The sequence below is a fragment of the Melopsittacus undulatus genome, chromosome 3, assembly GCF_012275295.1.
Source record: "Melopsittacus undulatus isolate bMelUnd1 chromosome 3, bMelUnd1.mat.Z, whole genome shotgun sequence".
In the NCBI taxonomy this organism is placed as follows: Eukaryota; Metazoa; Chordata; class Aves; order Psittaciformes; family Psittaculidae; genus Melopsittacus; species Melopsittacus undulatus.
The window spans coordinates 55,963,905-55,979,993 of NC_047529.1; the positions used below are offsets into that span (position 1 = coordinate 55,963,905).

Consider the following 16,089-nt stretch of genomic DNA (forward strand, 5'->3'; position numbering starts at 1 on the left):
TATTTATTTTAAAAGGAACAATATTATTCTTTTTTGAAGCCTCCTAAATGGCACTTCTGCCATTGTAAGTGTGGCTATTCTCTGTTCAGTAATCAAAATGGTGTTTTGCCTGCCTCTGTATACCTCTGCTATTCAGTTACAGGTCTGTGTATTTGCTCTATTATGTCCCCATTTTCTCCATGTTAAAAAAACATCCTGAAATCAATGGGAAGATTCTTAATTACTCTGAAACTATTACTTGCAACTATTCAATTTACGTTAGGTTAGAGCAATAGAAATCCAGTATAAGCAGATGGAACAAGACTGAGTAATTAGAAACATAACATATAAATGGAGTTGACTAAAAATTCAGTATTTCTCTTGAATTTCCCTATGGTGCACTTTGAAAAGCTGAAAAGTTCATGGAGAGGATCGGAGGTGGTATTTACAGGATAATTAGATACCTACATATGGAAGATAAGTGACATAAAGATACACACATCTACAATATATATGTAAATATATCTCAAAGGAAGAAGGTAGTTCAGCTTCCTTCTCAGTATTAGCTTATATAGGAATCACAAGGAGTAAAAAAAGCCCAACATCTAAAAATGCATAGACCTAAGTCTGGCTGCATGAACCTCATGCTTATATTCCTGATATACAAATATGAATCATTATTTAAAGTCACATATCAGAACACAAGTACATGCTACTAAAAGAGCAATTCTACTGAAGGATTTGAGAACAGGCTCTTAAATCAGAATTAGCACATAATAAACCTATTGTCGTTGACTCCAGTTCATGAAATCAGCTCTTAAGAAAATACCCCCCTCCAAATATAATAAGCCACCCTACTTGGCAAGAGATGCACTACTTCAAACTACTCCTTCCTTTTTTGTTTTAAGCCAATCAGACCATTTCTGTAAGTGACATTTCCCCTGTAAAATAAATCAGCACTACAGTATCTGTTGCTTAGGCTTAGATTTAATTTTCTTGAAATTCAAGTAAGAAGGCATACAAGCTAATTCCCTTTCCCTACTATATGTTTCTGTTGATGATGGCTGGAACATTACTGTCAATCCAATTTGGGCCTTGGTCACTGTAATCTGTACTGGTTTGTGTCTCTGTAACATTACACATCTTTATTCAGACATGTCAAAGCTAATAGTTTCTTTCTAACTTGTTCTAACTAAATAATTGCACATTTGCTTTCATTTCTTTTGTCCTCTCCACTCCATGAAACAAAAATTTACCACTGTTACTTTAACGTCTTGCAATTTGCTCTACCCAACCATCATACTGGGTGTGCTATTAAAGCAAGCCTGAGGGGCGGGCGAAGGGGGAGGGAAGGATGTGGAGAGAAGGGGAGATGAAGGGCAGAATGAAAAAAAGAAAACAGAAGCTTTTTGCAGTCATCTTGACAAAAAGTGAAAATTAAAAGAAAAAAATACACAGCTGATACTTGTGTCCGTCATTAATATAGAAAACAAATCTGCCAAATTATTTTCAAGGATAGAATTTGCAGCTAAGAATGGCAAATACTTATTTTGCTTATAAATGTTAAAATTCTGCTAACAGGGCAAGCTGAATTAGTTTTAGTCTGATGGTCAAAACCCAAGTTTCCAATCAAAACTAAGTTTTCACACTTTCTTTACCATAATTATTTCAGTTTTAAAAGCTTAATTCTATATGAGTGAAATTTGTTATTTATTTCTCTCCTCAACACCTAATATTTCTAGCAAAAAGTATTTCTTACATTTTTATCTGCCTATGTGGCAGTCCAGTTTTTCACTATACTCATGTGGGATTAAAGCAGGTAACACCAACTGTTCTCTTCTCAAGAGTACTGCCACTGTTGTTTTTGCTTACTAAAGGTTGATCACAAACCATACCACACACCAGAAAAAATTGCTACCAAAAAGAAAGAATATCCACGTAACAACACAGTCATACTTTAAAATAAAACAGAAGACCAAATTGAGCATATAAGTATCAGTTTTACTGGAGTTTGAAAGGCATTTCAGGGCAAGCCTGGCATCAAGGTAGAACTAAAACTGTATCAGTCTGCAAAGTACGCAAGCAGAAATCAGCTTGAACCACCCCCCTCCCAACCCTGCAAAAAACCAAACCCAACAGTATATTGTTATACAAGAGAATGAAAACACACCTATTTGTTTTGCAGCTTGTAATATAGTTTTTAAATCACCATTTACAGTTTGGTGCTCTTTTTTGTCCAAATTGTCATCAACAAACTTTATTATCTTCTTCCAAGTAAGATCAGACTTCAGCAACTGTGCATGTAGCTTTGATCTTTTAGTCTGAAAATGAAAAATACTTCTGTTTATTTCAAATTACTAATCGGGGTTCCTTTAAACACCAGATAGAAACACATCTCTCCAATTGCATTTAGTCAGAATGTAGTAACAATTACAAGCAGTTTCCTTGTTACCTGTTCTTTCTACTCTTTCCTAAGTGTAAGGAGCAAGGAAGATACACATCCTTCTCACTACCCTATTCTTTCCAAGGAAGAATTCTCTGCAAAGCCAAACACTTGCAACTTCAAGAAATTTATAGCTCCCAAGATTCCAAATCCATTTTACATTTCAGGTTCCCACAATGAATCTATTGCTATATTGCCTTTTTTTTGGGGGGGGGGGAGGAGGGAGGGGGGAAGGGTGTCTGGGGAATGTGGGAGGAAGAAGTACCTTAATTCAGTATCACTAAATTTATCCTAAGCATCCTCCAACAAGAGTTCAAGGTGAACTTCATATTGAAAGAGAAGCGTTTGGCTCCTCAGCTCTGCATAAGCTCAGAACTAAAAAAACACCAGTCCAGCCAGCGAACACAGCCAAGCAACTCTATCCATAAACCACATCATGATTGTAAGGACCTAGCATAAATCACAAAGTTACAGCCAATTTGACTTTCAGTGAGGACGCTAAGAAGGAATGCACAGGAAACAATACACACATTGCCCAGTTTTACTTGCCTGCTCTTACAAAATAGCAGTACAAATGAAGAAAGCAAACAGTTTTTACTACTTACACACTAATGCTTTACAATTACACTTTGGAAAATAAAAAAAAATCTTTACCGTTAAGTCAACTAATTCTTCACTGTAATCCTCATGTTTAGTGACATTTGAAAAGGAGCGTAAAGCGCCTGTAAGACGAGGCAAGGCCATCTGTTATTCATTCAGTGATCCATAGGATGAGAAATCAAATCCCAGTTCAAGCACCTAGATGAGAACAAAACAAATAACATGGCTTTGTTAATGCTATAAATACAAACTCGCATCACAAACTTGAAACACCATTTTAAGAAAGCAGAACTTAGCTGGCACTGCAATTAAAGAAGTTGAAAAAAATCTCTCTCAAAATGCTGATAATCAAGATTCAATAGGAGGGAGGTAAAAAGCACAGAGCACAGGCAATACATGGTAACATGCAGAGGTCACTCAGCAGGTTCTTCTTCTCTCTCTTCCCTAAAGGAAAGTCACCAGCAATGAGCCGAAGTGGCAATTACTCCTTTAGTACCACTAACACAAGAGTATTATAGTGAAATCTATGTAACTGAACTTTAGCCCCCCATAGCAGTAAGTGATTACAACCTACGGGAAAATTTCCTCTGCATCAGCCCATGCTGGGAGCTTTCAGGTCATTAACAGCCTCCGGCACTGATGCAGGAGCATCCTTCTTGACAACTGCTTAGCCAATTCTAACCAGCAAAACAGGCAATGAAAATTACAATACAAAAAAAAAATAAAAAGACGGTAACACACACAGCACTATTATAAGAGATAAAGGGAATAAGAGGGTTACCAGAAAACTGGAAAACAGTATGCCTCAGGATGTTTCATCTCACAACTGGGAGCACACACGCACACTTACACACTGCAGGGCTCTCTCCAAGACTACAGTCTGTTTCTGCATGGTCTTATTTCCTCTGTGAAACAGCCTCATATCTATACAGTAAACCACAGCTGTTCTCCATCTGAACCTGTACTCGTTCCAAGCCTTTTACTGAAACTATTCTCAAAGTTATTTAATTTCAAAAGGTGCCCACAGCTGAATTAATGAACTCTAATGCACATCTACAGCTTATGATGGTAGCAGATAAATACAGATTTAGATTGTTTTTGAAACAATTAATGACACCATTATGCAAACCTAACGATCTGCATCACTCTTAGCATGCCTGAAGATCATCGGCCATCCAGAATTTAAATAACTTAAAATAGACTTAATAAAATTACTTCCCCCTTGTCACACACAGTCATATACTGTGCAAAAATCCCTAGTTTAATCCAATTATCCTGAACATTTTTCTTCATTTAATGACTGCATTTGTATTTTAGCTTGCAATACAGCACAATGCAATACAGCAACCTTGCAATACAGCACAAAAGCAAATCCAGATGCAGCATTCCAGACACAGACAGAGAAATGTCACTGATTTGTCAGGTCTGCTTGTTTTCCCACCTTGCATTAAGATGCTTTTTGAGAAAAGCTATCACAACAGCTGATATTTTGGAGACAAATGTTATAATGATGAAGCTACAAAATATGGATATATAAGATCTTTAACCGTGAAGGAGACAGAAAGGACATGTTTAAATTCAAGCCTAGAAGCAGAACAAGGCAAGCAACACTGCAGCTTTTGAGATGTCCAGTGTATTTATGACACATAATTCATAGCAGCATAGCTCCCAGTGAAAAAAAGCCCGTGTAGCTGCCTTTATGGAAGGGCAATAGCATATCTAAAAGCTGAGGGAATTTAGCCCAACCTTTTTTGTTTGAACCCAATGAAAAAGGTAAATCACTGTCCTACTGATGACAGCACTGCCATTAACTATTAAAGATCACTTCATTTTGCCTGTTTATTTTATTTCTAGACTCAAAGACATTTTTTCTATAGAATTATGGTCCTTTAAAATAACATATAACAAAATAATTTTAACATTATCTAACTGCCCTTTCTGAAATAACATGCACAGTAAAGTCTGAACCCATTTTAAATAAGTTCACTTTTCACACACACTTTTAGGAGATTTTAAAGCATCTCCAGCAGGCTCATTTGTTAGGGAATTGAATTTTAAAGGAGTGTTTATTCTGCCTCTATTAATCATTAATACTATCTGAAATAAGAAACCTGGAACCCCAGAGGACAAGAACGCACCTTCCTGATAACAGGCTTGGCCAAAGATCCAAATGCAGCTCCTAAGCTCTATAATTGAGCTCATATTAATAAATGCTGCTCCATGCATGCCTATGTGCTTGCAGAACTTGCAATCTGGGGGGGGGGGGGGGGGGGGGGTTTGGTTTGGCAGAGCAGCTGCCCATGGCTTTTCATTCATAGGCAAACCCCACACACGCCCTTCACTTCTGGTTCATGGCACCCACCCTCATCAAGGCAACACAAGAAAACAAAAATAGTCTTCAGTTAGAAAGTGGGGGACAGGTGCTACTGTTAATGTGAAAAACAAGATAAAGTCTATGAACTTACACTATTACTCCACACATTAGAGCCAACTCTAAACACAGCGTCAAAAATGCAGTAGGTCTATGAGTAAACCCTCTTGATGAAGATACCTGCCTGCACCATGCTGCCTTTAGAGTGGATCAGCTACTGTTGTCTTCCTGTAGCCACCATAAGGGTAACTAATTCCTTCTGATTTTACAGAAATACATCTGTTTGCCAGCAGCTTGATCTGAAACATCTGTAATATCAAATGATTCTTGATCCTGCTAAGGTCTGCTGGTTTTGGAAGAAGGACCTAAAAGGCAGCAGTAACTAAATCATACTTACCAAGGCCCACATTGTAGAGATGCAAGATGAAATTTGCCACTCTTCTATCCATTCCCCCTTGAGAAAAAAGTTTGAGAATAGGTACCCTCTCATTTCATGTTTGTAGAGGAACACATTGAATGGGAATTCAGATTTAAGTTTACTGCAACTTTACATGGTAAAAATATCCCCTTTCCCCTTCCCCCCTTCAGTCAAGTTAGGATAATTTGGGCCCACTTTCCTAGGAAAAGGAAGTTTGTCGATTCCCAGAACTATCTCAGATTTCCTGCCTCTTAAAAAACCTTTATCTTTCCACCAAGCTTCTGTTTATAAAGTAGAAAGAGCAGTATCCACCTTTCTAAGGCTCTGGGAAGATGAGAGGCAGTAATTTTAAAGCCCATTTTACTTTTAAAAGCAAGTATATTTTTAATGTTGAAACTTTTTATGAGAGAAAGTAAAACATCAAAGCAGATCATACTCAGAATTCAGGTGTGTAACCATTCAAAATTTATTGTTCGAAAGCAAACATAGAACATAAAGTCAGCAAGTTTTTAGTCATTAAACTGAAACATTTTAAAAAAATCTAGCAATATCACAAAGGTAACGGACATTACTAGAGTTTTCCACTTTATATTTTCTATATTATATATATAATTTCTATATTATATATAAACTATTAATTATGTTTTCCTCCCAATCCTGGCCTTCCTATATTTTTTTATGTAAGCAACTAATAGATCTCTTTCTTTTCTCCACTGAAATGTTACAGCTTCATATTATTCATATTATTTCATGTTATTGTCAAAGAAATGCCCTTTTTAAATTTACTTAATTCCTACGATCACTAACAAAGCAAGCTGGCTGCACAGCAAGGACATGGTCTAGTGTGAGGTGTCGCTGTCCATGGCAGGGGGGTTGAAAGTAGATGATCCTAAGGTCCTTTCCAACCCTAACCATTCTATGATTTATACACTGGCAATTAATAGCAGGTTGCTATTTTTCACTTTCACTTGTGGAAATGGAAGCATTTTAAAAGGAACCTAAAAAGGCGAAAGATATCTCAGCCATAAGGCAATACAAAAACCAAAGAGACTGTGCAGTACCTTCTTGTGCTTTAAATATATTAAACTAAATGTTAGCACAGGATTATCTAAATCAAACGTAAAAGCAGCAAGAACATGAGGACACATGAAGACATTTTAAATATATCCACACAGACAATATTTTACTTCGTTACACACCTGCCCCAACACACTAAATTTTACTGACAAAAACACATTTTGGAATTGCTAAATTAAGCTCAGCCATTCCATCCACACAAAGGTAAACTTTATATTTCATTAATCTACACATAAATCTCAATATCTAAAAAAAAAAACCAAAACAAAACAAATAAAAGAAGCCCCACATTCTATTTGGTGTGTATTTCCCATTGCAATTTTAAAGAAACAAATAAAAATATTAGATGAAAAAGCTATTTTACAACAACATGGACATTTGTATTAAATTCACTTAAACTTCTTATCCAAACATGCTTGTTGCAAACAATACAAATACAGCACCTAGCATCTAAGTTGACAGCCAGAGGGATGATGGTGGTTTAATGTCTGGGAAATTAATCATAAGCAGCATGCCAAAGCAAGACACTACAATATTAATATTTTCCAACTTCATACTTTGCACCTTTATGAGCCATGCTATACAGTGTAGCACCAATTGTACACTTGCAGACATCTAATTTTCAGCAAAAGGCTCAGACATCACACTGGAATTCTCCCAAGCTGTCTGGGTCAAATATTGCTCATCTCCAGTCAAGGCAGGGTCACTCTTTGAGAGGGAGATGTCAAGACTAAGGAATATGTACTCAGGAAGAAACAGTGACTGTCTGTCTTTGAAAGGAGGATGTCAAGATTAAGGAATATGTACTCAGGATAAAACAGTGACTGCCTCATGCACAGTATTCATCTCAGTGAATACCAGACTTCAAACAAATGCTTCAGCATAATGAGGAGGCATAACAGTGGCTGTGTGCACCATCCTTCATATAAGAGACAGTTTCAGGATCTTAACTATTTCAGTCACTAAACCAAAAAAAAAAAAAACAAACCCATCCTAAAAAACAAATAATGGAATTGCAAGCCATGCATTCAATAGAGTATTTTTCCAGATTCTACCTCTCACAATCCTAGCCATCCACATGGGATGAAACACCAGCTGCCTAACACTTCCTGCTAGCATCAGCTAGAGAGGTGTTTCCTGTGATTATGCAGAACATGTTTTTGGTGTGACGTCAAACACACGGCTTGACCCAATAATGCGATCATTTTAGATGTGCTTTTATATCATTACTAAGGATAACTGTTGATCTAGAAGAGAAAAAAAAAGAAAAAGAAAAAGAAATCCTTTTTTCAGAATAACTCATCTTTCTTTTCTGAGAAGGTAAGACATAGTTCATTTGTTAGCCTGAGAAATGTCTGCATTTTTATACCCCATCACCATTTTATTTACTGCAGGAAGAGACAAGTTGCATTCCAAGTAATAGAGACTTAAAGAGTTGCCTTACATATGCAGATTCACTATACATGAATCTTCAACATATATACCATGTGTGCTCATTTAAACACTAGGCATAAACAGCAAATCCAAGATACGTGGCTGTGTGTATGTTTTTGCTTTAGCTTAATAGGGGGCTTCTATGCCTCTCTCACACCTTGCCATCATGAGAGGTTGAAAATAACCTCAGAGGGTTCAACTTACTCTATTCCAGCTAACTTTGTCACTGAAGGAAAAGCAGGAGGTGTATGGAAGTTTAATACAGAGGTACACAGCCAAAGGAAGTAAAGAGAGGATGAGAAACAGTGAGAGAAAGAAAAAACCTCTGAGCTGACAACAGTTAAGTAACGCATGTCACACTGCATCAAAAATGGCTGAAAGGATGTGGGATGTACTTCAGGGCTATAACTGCTGTAATAATACATACATAATTGCGTAACTGCTGTGATATGACCATGCTAAAGCACCTTTTCAGATGGTAGTAAGAAAGTCTTCATAATACATAGTTGTGCTGAATACACAAGGATAAAGTCTCCAACACTAACTACTGGCCCCAGAGATGACATTGCCAGGTTCTTTACAACTGAGCTTCAGGAGGTAAAAGAATTCCTTATAAGAGTAGTTAAGGTTTCACAGAAAAAAAAAAAGGAATAAACAACTTGAGGTCACTGCTCACAGATACGACTGTGTGACTACCTGAGTATGAAAAGTTATACAAGTAATAATCAGCAAGCGTAATAGGCTTACTGCAGCAGAAAACCACTAATAAACACTTTGACCTTTCTTCTGAGCCTTAATGGGAAGGCAAGAACAAGAAAAATATGTGTTTCTCTTCTGTGTACAGGCTGCTTTAAAGACAACATTCTGCGGAGATCAAGTCAACCCTTTAAACATTACAGAACCTGTGATAACAAGTAATCTTCACAGAACATCAGGTTGGAAGGGGCCTCAAGAATCATCTGGTCCAACCTCTCACGGCAGAAGGACAGTCTAGAAAAGATGGTCCAGCACCCTATCCTGCTGAATCCTAAGTGTCCAATGTTGGAGAATCCACCACTTCCCTGGGAAGATTATTCTCCTAGTCGATTGTTAATTAAAAATACCTTTAAACAGTGCTCAACTATTGAAGACAGGCATAGTCCCATAAAGTAGTATTATTAGAGACAAGAGTCCCTTGTCTCATCTTCAGAGATCACAAGCCACACAGGCACTTCAAACAGCATATCACCTATTTGATGCTCAGCAGATGACAGCTGCCTTACTAACAATTTATTATTAGAGTTTAGAATTAGAACTTTAAAAAAATGTAGTGCTGTATTACTGGAATATTACAAAGTGTGCAAACTGGAATCAAAACTAACAGCAGCTGCCCACCACTCCCAGGCTGACTACCTATAGTGCTGGCAATATAAGCAAGAGGATATTTTCAGAAAGACACCTGCAGGGATTTCCAGTGAGAAAACCCTTAACTATCTTTTCAAACAGCTTGTAAGTATCAGAAGTACATCCTATTCTATCAGAAAATGGGGAGGAAAACAAAAACTGAGGCATAATATTGCGACCCTTGGCCAACACCATGAAAAGGAAAACTGATCCATTATGTCTCTAGTAATCTGAGGAGGTTAAAGCAGGATTTTTTCAAGTTGTGGATTTTTTTAAATGGTTGCATTTCTAGAGAGGTAGTCACATGCTGTTAGAATGTATGTAAAATTTCTTAAAATGTGTTTTAGAAAAATTCTACTGTCGGCTGAGAAATATGCACAAGTCTATATTCTATTTACTAACTACAAGCCTTTGAGCAAGCATCATGAATATTTAGCATAGCAGATATACAAACTGTTCAGATTTATGGAATCAACTTTTAAGTTGGAAAAAACTCCTTTTAAGGACTCCCCATAAACAAAAATGCCACACTAACAGGAAAATTATATAACCAAGCATTTTATTTATATTGATGCTTCAGAGGCAACATAGCTCATATGAGCTCATGCTCAGCAATAAAAACCCAGCGGAAGGAGAAGCAAGGCAACGGCAACATCCATGCTTACATCAACTGCTACAAGTCACCTATTTTCTCCCTGTCTTGCAGCAGAAGGGATGGAATGAGAAGATGGGTGGGCATTCGGCTACTGTTTGGGGTCAACTCACCACAAATAAAAAATTTCTTGACAGAAATGGAAGAGAGGACTTTCAGAGATCTTCTTTACTCTTCCCCAGTCTTTCAGGGGGAAGACAAATTGCTCCCCCTTAGAGCAGCAAACTAAGAATTCACATTTCTTCCACAAACAAATTAGAATCCAGTTTTGAAAGAGAGAGTGACTAAGCAACCCAGCTCAGCAGTCTTCACTAGCTTTAAAGAAAGGAATGGTTGATAGATATAAATGGTTTTATATTAGATATTAATGGTTTTAAGAAATATTTGAACACATAAAAGTCACTATTGTACAAACTCACCTTCTTATTCTCAACTTCTTCAAAATCTTGTTTACAACTGGAAACCTGAAACTGACTCTACAAATCACCCAATAAATGCTTCAATCACCAACTTTTAATTCCATGATAATCTATTCTTACGCTATGACCAGTTTACGATTAAGAGTCAGACCTGTAATATTAGATTCCTTTTATTTTTCAGGCCAAACTTAATAACATGCCTTTGGACAAGCAGGAGTAACAGATGGTTCAGAGTAAAAAAATGCCACTGAACAAATGATGGAAAAGTCTAGGGAGGTGTTAAATCCATATGCCTAGACTATGATCCTAAGCTCAGCATACAATGAAAGGAGAGAGCTAGCACCTTTTCCCTTCCTAAATTGGCATTCTCCACCTTTCTGTTAAAAGACAGTCTTCTCTAGCATCAACAAGATTTAATAAGCCAGAAAAAGAACACAAGTTTTAATTTGCATCTCACAGATACGCACTTGGCTAGAGGCTGGCCGCCAAACTTTAGTCCACATGTTAATGAACTAAATAAAAAACTGAGAACACCAACTGCCCTTTCAGCAAGGGCAAATGGTAAATGCCCAAGCAGTCCAGCATACCCACTGTAGCCTAATTAAATATTTCTTGGTTTCTTCCTAGTCTAATGGATTTTCAACAAATTATACATTGTTGTGTATAACTTCAAGAGAATATTCTATACCAAGCAACTAGAAGAACCTCAATGAGCACAGGGCATAGGTATCTTCCACACCACTGGTTAATTCAGTGAGCACCATTACCATAGAATCAGAGTGTGCTGCTACATCTTTCATCAATCATATTTTTAGGTGTCTGTGCAAAGTGTTGGGGTGGGCTGACCTTGTCCACCAGCCAAGCAGTGACAAAGCCACCAGTTCCCCACCACAACAGTGGGGTAAGGGAGAAAACAGGAACAACAGTAAGAAAACATAAGGGCTGAGATAAAAAACCAAACAATCCACCCCACACCAAAACCAACCAAACACACACAGGTGAAGGTAAAGAAACTGCTCACTGCACTGGTGACCAATTTCCAAACAATGGACACCTTGGGAGCAAAACAAACCAAAAACCAACTAAGCAAACAAAATGCCTGTTTTTATTTCTGACCAAGAAAACATACAGCATGGAATATGCCTTTGGTGAGTTGGGGTCTGATGTCCCAGCTGTGTCACCACCCAGCCTACTCACTAGGCAAGCAGGGTGGGAAATTGAAAGCCTTGATGCTGTGTAAACACCACTCAGCAACAACAAAAACACTGTTCTAATATCAAGTTTTAGCCACAAAGCTAATGAACTATGACTAGGATGAAAGTTAACTCCTAAACCCAGTATAAAAACATACGCACATTGCTTTGTGCAGAGACAATCAAATTCTTCAAAGAGGGATAAGCATAAAGAACACCCTGACTGTAGATCCCCATAGGGATTTTGCTTGCAGTAAACAGGAAATTGCTCATTTCTGTGATGTGATCAGGTGTTTAAAATGCAAGAAGAGGTGAATACGGAATGACTGACTATGGCTCATAATAAAACTGAACATTAGGGCAAAAACAATAGCAAGTGAAATGCCTTTCCCATGTAGAACATAATTAACTCTGGGAATTCATTGCCACAAGATGCCCAAAAGACAGAAAGTTCAAGTACACTCAGAAAATAATTGGATGAATTAATGGAAGTCAGATACTTTGGTCATTACTGAACTCAAGAGCTTAGAGACAGATCATCAGTTATTTAAATAAAGGTAACATGAAAACAAAAGCACCACTGTATTTCCCCCCACCCCCTCTTTTTTTTTTTTTTTTTTTTTCAGTACACCAACTAAGCATCTGCTACTGGCACTACAAGAGGGAGACCCTAGACATTTTATTTGAAGACACAGCTACAGGGTGAGATGACAAAAATTTTGAGGATTACAATTTGCAATTTAGGAGCCTAATGTCTGTCTCTAAACCTGTTTATGGGTTCAGCCCTTGTCTCCTTCTCTTCTTAGGTCAGACTTCAGCTATCGTATTTCTAACAAACTTCCAACTACACATTATAGATAATTTTTTAAACTGCTTCAATTAGATAATTTTGTCCAAATTAGAGATTAGATTTCTGGGTTTTTCTTTTCTCTTTTCTCCAAACATTAAAACATAATTTGTTTTTTAAAAAAGTGTGTAGGCTGGAAAGTGCTCAACACCAACTTCAACAATTGCTACTGAAAACAATTTACCAGGAAAACATAAAGCTGTTATTTGGAGTAATAAGAATCTCCAGCAGATTTTGTACTGGGGAAAAATATACCTGTTCAGTACTCAAAACACTAATGTGAGCCTTAAGTAATCACACATTTAACAGCTTCCAAACAAACTTTACATTGTAACTATCCAGCCACAGACTGCAAGCATGTGCCTCTCCTTCCCCCAGCACTTCCCCATCCCAAAAGCAGCTTCTATAACTAAGAGCAATGAAATGCACAGGAAGAAGAGGGACCAGCCTGAGCTTAGTTCGGTATTTATAAAGGATAACTTTTTTCAGAGAAAGAGAACTCCAGAAATACACACTGGTGCTTTACAAAGGAAGAATTTTCTATTAGTACTGTATAAAAAGATTTTTCAACTTTGCTCTTCCTGACAATAGTATTAAGACTACACTTCCTAAATCTGTAAGTGATATTGAGATGCAAGGGACTGCGACTATTTTAGAGACCAAACTACAAATTACAATTATCCTGAAAGAACTACATCTAACATGGACAGAAAACATTTTACATTAAAGCAAGCGTAAGAACCACAAAAACAGGATGCCAAGAAATAAATGCATTAGTTTGTTTTGCAGAAATGCATCTACAGACCACAGCAAGTGACAATGATCATGTCATTTGTCATGCTGAAAATATGGAAAGACACGGAAAGACAGGAAACATTAATATTTAAAGACAAGAGTGAGGCCTTAAAATATATTAAGTTGTCCCTCAACTAGTCAGTATTAAGACTCCATTAGAGTACTGTTGACATAGTTGTGCATGCTGTCAATAGAAGGATGCAGTGGAGGACAAGAAAAATGACCAGCAATTTATAAGAAATTACTGATTAGGAAAGATATACTCAGGTTAGACAGGTCACTGGGAGGAGAAACACACTGATGCATTTCAGTAACATACGTGTCAGCTGCAGAAAGGAACAAGAAAGAAAAGGCACCAAAAAGAGCAATGTGAGCTCCTCATAATTTTAAAACTGGAAAGCCTACCTTAGGTTTAGCTTCCAAAAAAAGCTCCATAAACATCGAACTGCCAGAGCAAATTTCTGCCATTTGACAATTTCTTATCTTCTCTCTGATTCAATGAAACTAGTGATCTCACCTCTTCCAAAGGTCAAGGTAGCTTTTAGAGAAAACTGAGCAGGTCTAATATTTAAATCAACTTATACAATGTTTAAAGGCCCTAGCTGGGAGTTAGTCAGTGTTGCCATATAAATGGGAAGAGAGTTCCTCCTAATTCCAGGATGATGCTAGTTTACTCTGTCATGACCAGAAGCACATCAGATCCAGAGGAAATTATTTTATTATGGTGCCTGTTGAAAAGCAGTGTGTGTTTACGTAGACGCAGCAGCTCACTGATATAATTAACACTGTCTTCAGATGAAAGTCAGCTTGCAACTGACCTGATGGTTGGTTTTATTTTCTTCCTCCTAAAAATTTATCTCTGCAACCTATCATATGGACATAAGCCTTGCTGTGTCTTCTCTGGAATTGCTAGTATTTTTTTCTACTCATTGACTAGACTCAAGTCAAATCCATTCTCAAGAAGATAACTAAGCTCGACTACTAGACCCCTTCTCTGCAAAAGCGAAATTGCCAGTCCCATTTCAATACTATTCAATACTGTTTCAGCATAAATTCTTTAAAAAGCCCCAAAACTGGAAACAATCTACACAAATGTTAGCATATTTAAAACAACAAATTATAAGTCCAGAACTCATTAAAACTTTTAAATAAAGGCATTGTTTGAATCCAAACATGGCACACCCTCCTGAAGCACCAGAAGTAAACCTTAGGACGCTAGAAATTGTCATGAGTTTCACCAGCTCTACAAAGCTGTCAGTCCACCATCACCAATCAAAATGAAGCAAGTAGTACTTGAAAGGGGAAAACACTTCCCACGACCACGTGCCTGTTTTGCACTCTTCATTTCTAGTTTTCTACATTAGTATAAACTGAAAGTACTCAGTACAAACTGAAAGTACTCAGGTCCGTTCAACAAGGGTGCTCTTTCCCAACTTGACAACAATCCCGCTACCCCCGCTTCAATAAGCACTCCGAGGGCAAGACCTGAAGCAGAACGACAGGAGAACGGGACCCAGCCTTTATTAGTGAACTCGTATCACTCGCCCGGCAGAGGGCAGACCTCGGCCCCAGCCCCGATGCCGGACCAGGCAGGGCACGCCGCCCGCCCTCGCAGGGCCCCGGCCGGGAGGTGTCAAGCTCTGGCTCCGGCCAGCGGCCCCTCTGGCACTGAATAGCCGGACTCCACCGGCAGCGCAGCCCCCCCTCCTCCTCCTGCCCACCCCTTCTCCCACGAGGAAGCATGGCAAAGACCCGCGCACTGCCGCCGGGGCATCGCCGGGCCGGGTGGTCCCACTCCTCACCGAGGGGGACAGAAGGGAGCTCCGCGCCAACCAACGCGAAGCAGAACAACGTTCGTCCCGTCTGCCGAAGAGCGGCGACCTCCATCCACCGCACCACCCGCACCCACCGAACCCCAACCCCTGCCCGCTAAGCCCGCCGCGCACCTGCCTTCCGGCCCGCCGGTTCCGTTGCCGCGAAGAGCCGGCGCGGAGCGACACTGCCGTAAAGCGAGCAGGCGGGGCGAGGCAGGCGAGGCTATAGCCATGGTTCTTAGGCCACGCCGCTGCTCCTTGCTCTCCCTCTGGCTTCTCCGCCGTGCGGAAAGCCAGCGCCGCGCGGAGGCTTACCTCGGACACAGACTAATCTCCATCTTCCTCCTGGCCCGCCGCCTTTTCTGTGTAGGCAGACACCGTGTTGCGGCTGCGGTGCCTCCCGACCCTTGTGGTTGCTGTGTGATCAAATACACCCGCAGGGCTGCCGCGTTAGGCCCTCGAGCTTTCGCGGGAGTGGGTTTCCGCGGTTCTCAGTCCTCTGCTCTTCAGCTGCTCGGCAATCCCACTGCTTGCCAGGTCATGTCTATACACCGATGCCTTACACAGTTTTCCACAGTCTTGTGTGTTCCTAATCAATGGGGTTTCTAAACGAAAAGCACCGTGGTAAAATTATGCTAAGGACGGCTGTGCATCCCTGGCAGTG

The 16,089-nt window shown here is 39.1% G+C and overlaps 1 protein-coding gene across 2 annotated transcripts in view; it reads right to left on the reverse strand.

Annotated features, from left to right (window-relative positions):
• ASCC3 (activating signal cointegrator 1 complex subunit 3) overlaps window positions 1-15,582 on the reverse strand; it is a 265,394-nt gene extending 249,812 nt beyond the window's left edge. For both annotated transcript variants that reach the window (XM_005145089.3, XM_034060883.1), the window contains exons 1-3: window positions 15,558-15,582; window positions 3,077-3,220; window positions 2,150-2,300 (exon numbers count right to left, since the gene is read on the reverse strand). In XM_005145089.3, the coding sequence (XP_005145146.2) occupies window positions 2,150-2,300; window positions 3,077-3,166 (241 nt within the window). In that variant the 5' untranslated portion in view covers window positions 3,167-3,220; window positions 15,558-15,582. The remainder of the gene's footprint in view (window positions 1-2,149; window positions 2,301-3,076; window positions 3,221-15,557) is intronic.
• Between the last annotated feature and the right edge of the window lie 507 nt (window positions 15,583-16,089).